At 37.4% G+C, this 13,263-nt stretch overlaps 1 protein-coding gene across 1 annotated transcript in view; it reads right to left on the bottom strand.

Annotated features, from left to right (window-relative positions):
* The window catches only part of DCC (DCC netrin 1 receptor), a 1,018,954-nt gene that overhangs the window by 87,403 nt on the left and 918,288 nt on the right, over positions 1-13,263 (bottom strand). The window contains exon 20 of the mRNA XM_036010199.1: positions 5,699-5,893. Within this exon, the coding sequence (XP_035866092.1) occupies positions 5,699-5,893 (195 nt within the window). The remainder of the gene's footprint in view (positions 1-5,698; positions 5,894-13,263) is intronic.

Here is a 13,263-nt window from a genome sequence, read left to right on the forward strand (position 1 = left end):
AGTTCTCTCATTCTGTGTGGCAGTTTTACAGCAAATCCATCATCATTGTTTGAAAAATAGCTTAACGTCTTTCAGGTGGTGGCCCTTTTCTAAATTAAGGAACTCGAATCATCATCCAAAAGAATGTGTAAAATCTAAACACTTAAATAATGATGATGTTAACAAAAGCCTCTTTAAGATGGACAGGGTTTATTAGTGTCGCATCACAGGTGAACAAATTCCTAAAACAGCAATCATTAACAATTTCTTTTATGTTAAATAATATGTAAACATCTTCTATGAAAAGAGTAAACTGGGAAAGGTATCTTAACAAAAAGTAGACTTCAGATTGAGCGCGGGCTGGGAACCAAAGTGTCCCAGGTTCGATTCCCAGCCAGGGTACATTCCTGGGTTGCAGGCCATAACCCCCAGCAACCGCACATTGATGTTTCTCTCTCTCTCTCTCCCTCTCCCTCCCTCCCTTCCCTCTCTGAAAATAAATAAATAAAATCTTAAAAAAAAGTAGACTTCCAATTTTGAACGACCCTTTGGAAAACAGTATATACAAAGGAGTTTATTGCATTAAGATTCTACAAGCTTCATATAGATTTTTTAAATGTCTTTGTATTTTCTCAAGATTAAACATTTTTTAACTCACCAGGCCATCCAATCTAATCTTCTCTAATCTAATCATCACAATTTAATTTTTGTCTTGATTTTCTCTCCCATTTCTCATCGAAGACTCAAGGCTCCTCAAAATACATTTGATTATAGTATTAGGGGGTTGTTGATAAAAGGTGCTTTTGATAGGCAATTGAATTAACTGTGTACTTTATAGACAGGAATAGGATCTTAATGTAGCTTTTAAGGAGAGGTACCAAGTTGCAGGGAATGCCATACCCGTTTTCCAGGGGGAATGACGAAGGATACGCCAGGGTCACGTGGGACCACACAGTGTAGGAAGGGTAAACATCTGGGAGCCAGAACAGACACACTTGAGGAACTAGCACAATCAGTATCCCCTATTTAGGGGAGAAGAGTTTGGAATAGTATCAAAAAAAAAAGAAAGAAAAGAAAAAGGCAATCTCATTTCCATGTTTTTTTTTGTCTCCCTTTGTCTTTGATTATATACATGCATTATCTGTAGTCTAAGCAAATTTTTAACAAGTGACAAATAAACATCATTATCGTGGACAATCTGATCTGCATTCTAATCTTCTAGATTTGCTTTATTGTTAGCAAACCTGGGCTGAATATAACTTGATAAACATTGAATGCCTCAAGAAGATTATCTATTAAAGAGTATTTCCTAACAAGGACCAAATATATTCTAATAGTTACTTTTGATTACAGGAAAATAAGGACTTAAAAGTCTTGTCATTTATTTGTACCTTGACTTTTTAATGGCCCCTGTCATTTGTCAACAAAATCATGTATTTTGTCACAGAATACTTTGAAGATGAAAACTTTTTTATGTCCGGGTACAGAGCTCTCGGTTCTGTATTTTGGATGAGAAATGCACATTTCAGAATGATGATCAAGGAAGCCCAGGGAATACACCTTATTCTCCTGCTCTCTCACAGCTGAAGACTCTGCTCCTTTGCATGTGAGAGAGGACGCCATCCCTCCACGGGCATCCTCATGGGTGCACTGCATCCTCCCTCCCTAGTACTTCAGAGGCCAACATGAAGAAGCTTATGTTGCTGGGAGAAACACCCCATGCGATAGGCAGAGATAAACACGACTTTTATGCATCTTCCATGGGATCAACGGTGTGTAGCTATTGTAATGGGAGGTGATTTGGAGAAGGGAGGTAGGTATTTATAAAGTCTGTGGGTCAGAGAATCAAGTTTAAGAGTGTTTTAATTAACATTTCAAGAAAAGAGTCAGGTACATCTCCTATACCAGGTACATAAAGATACAATAACTTAATCCATTTTAAATTATAACCGTCCTTTCTAATTAGCCAGTGATCACTGATTGAGTTTCCTGTACCTTTCTGGTTGGTGCCTAAAACCAAAATGACAAAGTTCTACTCTCTAGTAGACAAAGCATGCATCTTTGCAAAGACTGGATGTGAAGAATGAAGCCCGTGGACACCTGCCTGGGGGCATGATGACCATAAAGCACTTGCTTGTTCCCCAGGAGACGACTGTGTGTTTTCTCAGCTCCAGGAACCAAGGTGAGCCTTTCTCTCTGAGAGTTACACTCTGATGAACAGTGGCCTTATGTTTGGAAGCAGCTTTGGAAAATGAAAACCTTAATTCAGACAGCAGTAGTGTATTTTATGTCTTTCTTTAGTGTAGGTTTGCATCACCATGGCTTCAAATCTCTTATGATGAGTAATTTTTTTTTACCTTATAACATCTGTCATTGTGACATGTAAGATGCATGCGTGTACAATATCCACTGTTGACAAAGATGGGCAGTATAAATATTTCTAACTAATTTAAAGTGCACTCAAAACATCTGAAACTCAGTCTACTATACATGACCAAGATTTGTTTTAAAAATGTAATTGGCTGTTAATGAAGCATGACATACTTAGGGTAGATGGCATTAAACATTTCAGTCTGGGTATTAGAAATGATTCTTATATCCTTTATTATGACTTATTATGACTTACAACAAATTCCTGACTTTGTTCTTAATTCTGAATATCATTTAATAGATGAGTTTAGGGCATTTAGGGTAAATAGTACCAAATAGGATATGGAGTTCATTAAACAATCCACAGGATGATTACCAGTGTGGGCCTGTGAATCCTGTTATAACTCATCATTCTGTTGCTTAATACATTTGGATGCTTTAAGTCATTTTTAAACCCTCCCTGAGATTTCTGCTTGGCACATGTTTTGAGCATGAAATTAATTTGGCACTTGTCTGTAGATAAAGACGAAGCATTTGTGAAACATTATCTAGTTACATTTCATGCTCCCACAAAATGGATAACCAGTTTCCTTTTGATTGCTCATTTAGAGTGAAATCTGATTTAGACATGAAGTCCCAAAAACCTGATAGACAAAGATTAGCTCATTTCCTCCTGTCTCCCTCCTAACTCCTACTCCGCCATTAAGGACTGCCATGCAGGCTTAGGCTAAATGCTTGTTTGTGTGTTCCTGGCAAACTTTTAGATTTGCTTTTAGAAACCCAGTTTTTGAATAGCTCGCTCACCAGAACTCAAACGTCCACTATTTATTAGTCTACCTTTCCTAGGAGAATTGAGAAATAGACTAAATGGTTATCCTAAAACTCTTCTTTAGTATGTCAAACAGCTGGGCGAAAATGTCAGACAACTGTTTCTAATATTTCGGTTGTTTGCCATCATGGACAAGAGGGGACCCCCTAAAAAAAAGGAATTTACTTATACAAAATTGTGTATTTATTCTCACATGTTTAAACTTTAGTCACCTTCAAAGTACTGTCCATTTGATGCATTATGCCTATAAAGACATTTTTTCTACTGCTCGAAACAGTTTTTGAATTCATTGATTTTGATGCCTTTTAGTGCTTCCGCAGTTTTTTTTGTTGTTGTTGTTGTTTTATCTCTTCCACATAGGCAAAAACTGTCCCTTTGAGGACTTTTTTCACCAGGAAAATGAAAAATAGTCACTCTGGTCTGGGAGAGACTGGGTAAATAGGAAGGGTGGGGAACAGGGTCATACTGTTTTTGGTCAAAAACTGCTGAACGCTCAGTGTGGTGTGGACAGTGTGCTCAGAGATCAGCCATCATGAAGTGTTCAAAGTGTTGAAAGAGAGTCTTCTAAAAAAATCCACTGAAGCTGAATGCAGCCTCTGCAGCAATGCCAGCTGGTACACTGATGCTGATGGGTTCCTAGAACACTGACCTAGTGGGGGAATTCTGTACAACAAGGGGCCCGCTCTCCAGAAGATAATTCTGGGTGTTTTGGGTCCCCCCTCATATTATGAAGTTTTCAGCCAAACATAGAGGTGGTCATAGATTTAAAAGTCAAGAATCCTTCCTTAGAGCAAGAGGCATCATGCCTTAAATATCTATCTTTAAATATGAGTTATGCAACATTTGAATTATTTTAATTATTTTCAATACTCAATAATAGAGGCTCTTGTAACTATTTGTCTTCCAGAAAAATAATACTGAACTTTAAAGTAAAATAAGTATATGAAGATTTTTTTGATGCAATTTCTATTCCTGGGCTTTAGTATTTTTCTGTATGAGCCTGTAACTATCTTTAAATTGAGTTCTAATTTTTATTCCTGTAAGCACATGGATTTTCTTCCAATCATTCAGCAAAATTTTTTTCATTGTTGCTGACCTTGGTCCTTAAAATGAACACATTCATTTTGTTTGAGGTTTTCTATCTTGCCATATCAAAATAATCCTTTAATATATAAGGACAATAGTTCCTGAAAGGAAATATTTGAAATTGGCAAGAGTATGCCATTCACATGTTTCAATGCTTTTTAAACTTTTGTTCCCTTACATAAAATGGCTAAAGGGATTCATTATATATTGAATGGAACCAATAGACATGAAATCAATACACAATTCCAAGAGGATTATAAATAAAAGAGAGTCAAGTTAAAATGTCTGTCTCCTGCTGAAGGCAGAAAATGTAGTGATACACTAGATCTTTCTTTGGTATGCTGGCTCTCAGAATTAAATGCTACATTTAATTAATTAATTATTCTTTCTTATCTTTCCTAGTTTTATTGACAAATAATTGAAATATATCACTGTATAATCATATCTAGTGAAATGATTACCACCATGGGTTGAATTAACATAAATCATCTCGTATAGATATAATAAAAAGAAATAAAAAAGTTTTCCATGTGGTAAGAACACTTAGGATCTATTCTCTTAACAAAATTCCTATATATTACTCAGTATTGCTAACTGTAGTCATTATGTTTTACATTACATCCTTAGTATTTATTTATTTCACAGCTGGAAGTATGTACCTTTAGACCACCTCCCTCCAGTTCACCCTCTCCCCAACCCTTACTCTCATAACCAAACCTCTGATCTCCTTTTCTATGAGTTTGGCATGTTTTTATTTGTTTGCTTGTCTGTTTTCAGATTACACATACAAGCGAAATCATAAAGTATTTGTCTTTCCCTGTCTGACTCATTTTACTTAACATAATGCCTTCAAGATCTATCCATGTTGTCACATGGAATGGTAGAAATTCTTAGTTTTATAGTTGAATAATAATATTCTATTGTGTATATATACCACAGTTTCTTTATCCAATAATCTACTGGTGGACACTTAGATTGTTTCCTTGTCTTGGTTATTTTAAATAATGCTGTCATGACCATGTGGTATAGATCATCATATCCAGTTAGTGTTTTTGTTTTCTTTGGATGCATTTCCAGAAGTGGAGCTGCTGGGTGGACCACACAGTAGTTCTATTTTTAATTTGGGGGAACTGCCATGCTGTTTTCCACAGCGGCTGTACCAATCCACAACCCCACCAACAGAGTACAGGGCTCCTTTTTCTCCACATTCACACCAGCCTTTGCCATCTCTTGTCTTTTTGATAATAGCCATTCTAACAGGCGTGAGGTAATCACTCATTGTGGTTTTGACGTGCATTTTAATTTATTTCAAACACCCACTATAGTCATGCTGCCAACAGAAATGGTCTAGGGCAATTCCTAACATAGACTCCAAAACGATTTTGTAACAATCCCATAGAGAAGAAAGGCAATATAGGAGAAAATGATTCAAACCTTTCAGAGTCCTGAAGAGGATGGGATCAGAGAGGGGCCCCACTCCTTTCACGTTTCGTGCTTGAATTCGGAAGTAATACATCGTGTCAAGGTTGAGATCCATGATTTGATGAGTCAGCCGATCACCACTGATTGTTTCCATAATCCAGTCATCAATTGGTATGTTCTTGTCCAAGGTATAAAACAAGATGTAAGCTGCGTAAACAGAAGAATCAAACTTTGTCAGCATCCTGACAGCTGGCTGCATTTCTCCTTCTGCACATCAATATTTCCCGAATGTACTTCGCCATCATTAATACACATTCCCAATCTATAAACTACAGTATTTGGCTTGGCAAGTAATTATTTTTTCCTTATTGCAAGGATTAAATAAATAATTGCTTCAGCGAACAGAATCTGAAAATGGAATAAGCCACTAGAAATAAAAAAAATCTGTCATATTTAAAAATGTGCAGTTTCTGCTGCCTATAAATTCTGATTATTGGTTTATTCTAATATATAAGCATGATAAAAATGCAAAACACAGATAACAAGTCTGTTTAACTTTTGTTGTGTTTCAATAATGACAATAAGTAATGTTTATTTTGGCTTATGCTTAAATAATAACAGTGCACTGAGAAGTACAAAATACCACGCATGTTGAAAGTGCTATCAAAATAAGTGATCGTGTATGATTTCTGTATTAACTCTGGAAGGTTGGCAGGGGCAATGACTCCTCCTTTCACAGATGGTAAAACTGAGGGTGACCCAAGCTAGGTAAGAAGGCTAGGGTAATATCCCCTACTGTTATGCTAAAAATCCAATACTATTTCCCCTGGTCCATCCCACCTATGGAGAAAATAAAGCTATTTCTGGATAATTGTAGGTTATCTAGTTAATATCTCAAGTGCTAATAATTTATCATTTGATAGTGTCATTTACCCTCTGTTTTAGGGGGTGTTACTTCAATACTAGTAGGTTACTCAGTGGTCACAGTTTAATTTGCACCCAAATAAATCCAGTTACTCCTGTAAATATTCATATTCTAACATTACGTTTAGCCAGCATGTAAGCTAGCTGTTATGTGAGAGCATTATTCATAATTTTATATTACACCATCAGATGAAACTGTCAAGAGCTCATCACAGGTGTCTTTGCTGTATGAATAAAGTGCCATCCTCCATTTCTCCCAAAATTCTGCACTGGATAGGCCAACAATGTCCCTAGTTCTATTCTTATACAGCAAATACGTTGTTCGTGAATCATATTTTAAAAGCTGTTGTCTTTCTTTGATTCACCTATTCCTTCCTTTTTAGTCCTGCTTGTCCTATTTGTACTGAGGACCCACACACTTAGACCTTTCAATGGTTATGTCACAGGGTTCTCTGATCCAGATCCAGTTCCCTCCCAGGATAACCAGGTGCACTACCTGCATGAGAACACAGATGCTCACTCCAGGAAGACTGAAGTGGGGTCTCCCTATGAGGCTTATCCCCACCCACCTTGCTCTTTTTTATTTAATCTTCACTCAAGGATATGTTTATTGATTTAGAGAGAGGAAAGGAGAGAGCAAAGGAGCGAGGAGGAAACATTGATCAGTTGCCCCCTGTACATGCCCGATGGAAGGAGGGGAATGAACCCATAACCCAGGTATGTGCCCTGACTAGACCTGACCTGGCAAACTTTTGTTGTATGGCCCCCACTGGGCCAGGCCCCCTCTCACTTCTTATTGTTCATTCTTCCCACCCAAATCCTACCCAACCACTAAGGTCTAGTTCAAGCTACATTTAATATATAAAACCTTTCTCTTTATAAAAAAACCTTCTATATAAAACATATAAAAATTTCTCTATAGTGAGAATTTCTTTCTGTAGACTAGGCAATACACTCAGTAAAGTATAAGAACACTTATACAATTTTTAATCATTTGCCATTTAATGCCACTGTGACTTATAGAATCCTGCTTGGGTTTGGAGGATGTATTCTAGACAATGAACTGAATCTTTTCCCCTTGCAGTTCTGTGTGGTTAACCAATGCTGCAAATTCAAAACTCCAGAAGTCCACTTCTCTTAAATTCAGGTCAATGATGAAAACTTGTATCTCTTTTGCTTTAGCTTTCACCTTTTCCTAAGTTTTGTGTATCTCAAATCTACCTACTTATAAGAATTGCCTGGTGACTGGGTACAAGTTACAAGACAGATCGCAAGAAAGGACATTCTGATTTAATAGGTGTGGCAGACAGAGTCTTTGATAGCCCTCAATTACCCCCATCTTGTGGTAGTCCCACTTTTATGTCATCCTTTCTGTCTGAGTGCAGACAAGATGTAGTCTTGTTTTTTTAAAAAATTATATTTTATTGATTATGCTATTATTGTTGTTCTGATTTTCTCCCATTTGCTCCCCCTCCACCTAGCATCTCCCACTCCCTCAGGCAATCCCCATGACATTGTTCATGTCCATGGGTCATGCATATAAGTTCTTTGGCTACTCTATTTCCTTTACCGTATGTTACACCCCCATGGCTATTCTTTAACTACTTATTTACACTTCTTAATCCCCTCATCTCTCATCCATTTTCCCATACTCCCCTCCCTGCCGGCAACCATGAAAATGCTCTCCATATCCGTGATTCTGTCTCTGTTCTTGTTTGCTTAGTTTGTTTTTTAGATTCAATTGTTGATAGATATGTATTTTTGTCCTTTTATTATTCATAGTTTTGATCTTCTTTTTCTTAAACAAGTCCCTTTAACATTTCATATTATAATGGTTTGGTGATGATGAATTCCTTTAGTTTTTTTCTTATCTGGGAAACTCTTTATCTGCCTTTTGATTCTAAATGATAGCTTTGCTACATAGAGCAATCTTGGCTGTAGGTGCCTGTTTTTCATGACTTTGAATATTTCTTGCCATTCCCTTCTAGCCTGCAGAGTTTCTTTTGAGAAATCAGCTGAGAGTCTTATGGGAACTCCCTTGTATGTAACTAACCTCTTTTTTCTTGCTGCTTTTAATATTCTCTCTTTTATCTTTAACCTTTGGCATTTAAATTATGATGTGTCTTGGAGTGGTCCTCCTTGCATCCATCTTGTTTGAGACTCCCTGTGCTTCCTAGACTTGCATGTCTATTTCCTTCATCAAATTAGGGAAGTTTTCTTTCATTATTTTTTAAAATATGTTTCCAATTTCTTGCTCTTTCTCTTCTCCTTCTGGCACCCCTATGATCAAATGTTGAACTTCTTGAAGTTGTCCCAGAGGCTGCTTACTATCCTCATTTTTTTTGGATTCTTTTTTCTTCTTGTTGTTCTGATTGGTTGTTTTTTTTTTCTTCCTTATATTCCAAATCATTGATTTGATTCTCAGCTTCATCCACTCTACTGCTGTTTCCCTGTAAATTGTTCTTTATTTCCATTAGTGTATCCTTTGTTTCTGATGGATCTTTTTTATACTGTTGAAGTCTTCACTAAGTTCTTTGAGCATCCTTATAACCAGTGCCTTGAGCTCTGTGTCTAATAAATTTCTTATCTCCATTTCATTTAGCTCTTTTTCTGGAGTTTTCATCTGTTCTTTCATTTGGGCCATGTTTCTTTGTCTTCTCATTTTGGTAGTCTCCCTGTATTTGTTTCTATGTATTAGGTGGATCTGCCTTGACTCCATGTCTTGGTAGTGTGGGCTAATATAGTAGTTGTCCTAATAAAGTAGAATCCAGTGGCACCATCTCTCCATCACCCAAGCTGGGTACTCGAGGTGCACCTTTCATGTGGTCTCAGTATACCTTTCTCTTGGAGTTGAGCCCTGGTTCCTGTTGACAGATCAATGGGAGGGATTTACCCAGGCCAGTCAGCTGCAAGGATTGGTTATGACCACATATCACCACATCTTTCCTCTGTGGAGGCTCAGCTGTGCAGGGGCAGGGTAGTGGTGCTCTGAAGTGGGCTATAGTTGTCCACTGGGTGTACAGAATCTGGGATTTCACAGGAGGTGCAGGCCAAGGTCAGCCCATACCAGTGTTCTTCTTACAGCCACTCACATGAGCTAGAAAACAATCTGAGATGGCTGCTACTTGTGCTGGGCTAGGAGATTCCCAGAAGAAGTTAAGCTGTGAATCTAGGCTGGCTACTTGTGGTCCCGGTCCTGGGACTCACTGGGGCCAGCTGTTGCTTGTTTGAGAGTATTTAGGAAGATGTGAGGCATGCCCCAAGACAGCCATTCATATGGAAAAATAGCTTGGGTGGGCCCATAATTTGGGTGGGGTGGAGTCTCTGGGGATCTCCAAGGTAGGTCAAACTGTGTTAGCCAGGTTGATGGAGTCTCAGATATGGTACCAGTTTGCTGGCTTTGTTGGGGAAGCATTTAGAAAAGGGACAACGATCTCTGCTTGCCTTAATGCCAGGCACCTCATTTTCCCCAGTATACCACTGGTGCTCTTCAACCTGCCACCCTGGTGCTGGAGCTCGGAGGGAGTGAGTCTGAGTAGATGAGTCTGTGTGTGGGTTCTTTAATAAGAACTGCTTGTGGATACAGCAGTTTCTTACACCGACTCAATGCCTGCTGGGTTTTGCAGCCAGAAGTTGTGGGGACTTATCTTCTTGGCACTGGAACCCTAGGCTGAGGGGCCTGGTGTGCGGCTGGGACTCCTTGCTATCCCCAAGATATCCCTCCCTATTTTTTAGGATCCCTCATCCACTACATGTGGGTGAGGGATCAGCTCATTCTGCATCTGTGCCCTTCCTACCAATCTGGATGGATACGGTTTCTTTAATTCCATGGTTGTCAGACTTCCATTGAACTTGGTTTCTGATGGTTATGAGTGGTGGTCGTTCTATACTGTAGTTGTAATTTTGATGTGGTTGTGCAAAGAAGTGAACCATCTGCTTATGCTACCATCTTGACCGGAAGTCTCAAGTCTTACTTTAACCAATAGGGCACAGAAAATGTGATGAACTATCACTTCTGTGACTATTTTGCATAAAATTATAACTTCTATCTTGCTATCAGACTCTATACACTCTTTTATTAGCTTTGGTGAAATAAGCTGCCAAATGGAGAGAACCATATGACAAGGAACTGAGGATGAGCTCCAATCAACAGCCAGTAAGAAACTGAGTCCCACCAACAACCACATAAACTTGGAAGCAAATATTTCCCCAGTCAAGCCTCGGATGAGATATCTACCTGGTCTAAAACCTCAAATGCTGTCTTGTAAGAGACCCTGAATCAGAGTACTCAGCTAAGCTGTGCCTGGTTTCCTGACTAACAAAAATAATGAGAGAGTGTATGTGTGTTGTTTTAACTGCTAAGTTTGGAGTGATATTGTAGCATAGCAATAGCTACTACAATAGTTAAATACAACCCAGTTAATCTTTACCCCAGATGATCTCTGTGTTTAGGCAAGGTTAGGAGTCACTGTTTAGTTGACATGTGGAATTTGTATATATTTTTGGCATTTGTTGAGATGTTGATGCTACAGATATGAATGTCCTAAGATGCAGAAAGTTTAGGGGAAGACCAAAGGCCAAGATAAAGAATTCTGAAAAACATATAAAGGTTGAATGACTGCCTTCTCTGGGTAATATTAAAACTGGGAGGCTATAATTCAAAAAGGATTGTGCAGTATCACTGGATAAAATAGTTGTCTGACCCATGGGTGTACATTCATATATAACTGAGCCCTCATGATCAACACCAATAAAATCTCCTAATACTCTTTGAACCAGACCAGTCTCTGTTCTTCTGTTCTTATCCCAAACAGAAGACTGTGGTATTTGTAATAGGATTTTTTTAAAGCTTTTATTATGTGTATGTGCTGTCTCTTCAAGAGAATAAAACATTTCTTTATTTCAGGAGCCATATCTTATATTATTTTATTCTTCAAAAAATAATGATAAAATAGTCTTCACATAATAGGTATTCAAACTCACTTACTGAATGAAATGCCCTAGCCAAGAAGCATAAATGTTTTACATTCATGACATTTAATGAAATTGTTAAAGTTTTCATGGGATATTTTAAGTGCATGGTGAAGCTGAAAGTTTGAAGAATTGTGTTCCCATCACAGTCAACTACAGTTTTTCCTCATTTTCTTTAGTTATCAAATGAGAATAAAATGCTTGCCTTCACTGTCCTTTTGTTTTCTATGTTAAAACTATTTAAGCATCTAAAATGGCAATTTTAGAATCAAGTAAGGTTGAATATACAAATCAGATTCAGACCATTTCATACTGTATTTGAGCAATTTCCTGATACTGGGGGGAACCTTATTTTTTTATTCTTTTTTTGTGAATTTGATAACTGAGATGTGAAATAGAAACTCATTACATCATTCAAAACTACAAATTTGCCTTAGATAAAGCATACAATTTCATTTAAATATGTAAGTTTGGTGTGTTTACAGGGTATTTAATCCATTTTTATTACGTCTTACCTTATAGATTTCCATATGACCAAATAGGTTGGAACAAATTGATTGGTTCCTCACTACCTTTTTCTATCTCATATTTCTGTGTGTCCAAGTCTCTGATTTTTCTTCTTTTCTTTGTTTTCTCTTATTTTTTTCTACTTCACTTTTGTCTCTTACCCCCATGGATGGTCATAAAATAAAGTATATATCCCAACATAGATTGTAAGACCTGGGATTGCTAACCCATCTCAACACTCCTACAATGGAACAACATTTGTCTAAATACATATAAAACATGACATCATGCATCTGTTATTTTGATTCTACTTTTATAAATAAGCTGTAAAAGTAGTTAACAGATAGTTGTAACAGATAGTTGTAATTCTAGAAGCAAAGTGTCAAAGAGTTCAATGCCATCTCTCTTCTCTCCTCTGTCCTCTTCCATATGTCTTGTCATTCATTACTGATTCCCTTCCATGGCTCAGGTAACTGTGAAATGCAAGGAAGACCAGGATGACCCCTACCAACAAGGAGCTCAGCTAGTGAGAGCTTTTCAGCTACAAAACAATTGATTCTGATCATTGCGTATATAAGTAGGTGCATAAGGAAGGATGGACCTATTTCTTCCTTCTTTTTGGTCAAAAATAATAGGCAATGGATTCAGGAATATCTGACCTCAGGTCACAGCTCTAACATTGACTAGCTGTGTAAGCTTGAGCAACTTATTTAACCTAAGTATGTCTCAATTCTAGCATCTGAAAATAAGTTGCTGTGATAATGCATTTAAGTACTTCATATCTGGGGGTATCTCTATTAAATTACATTCTACCTAGTAACTATTTAGTAAATGCTACAGCCTTTTTTTCTCTCCTTTCTTTCTTTCTTAATATTAATAAATCTTAAGAAAGGTGTCATATTTGGAAGAGCTAAAATGTTGATTTCATGTGAAACAATGGATTTAACAGCAATCCAATCATTATTCTACTCAAGAAATATTTATTAATTACCTTTATTAATATGGACATAATATTATTACTGGGGAGAAAGCACTGAACAAAACTTGAAACCTGTTCTCATAAAATTTTCAGCCTTGTACTATATGCATTTGATTTTCTCTCTTGATTTTATGGGAAGGCAATGAAGAAGAAATAGAGAGGGCTAAATTTCCAACTTATGCAACCAGGTGAACTG

Source organism: Phyllostomus discolor, chromosome 9, assembly GCF_004126475.2.
Source record: "Phyllostomus discolor isolate MPI-MPIP mPhyDis1 chromosome 9, mPhyDis1.pri.v3, whole genome shotgun sequence".
NCBI lineage: Eukaryota > Metazoa > Chordata > Mammalia > Chiroptera > Phyllostomidae > Phyllostomus > Phyllostomus discolor.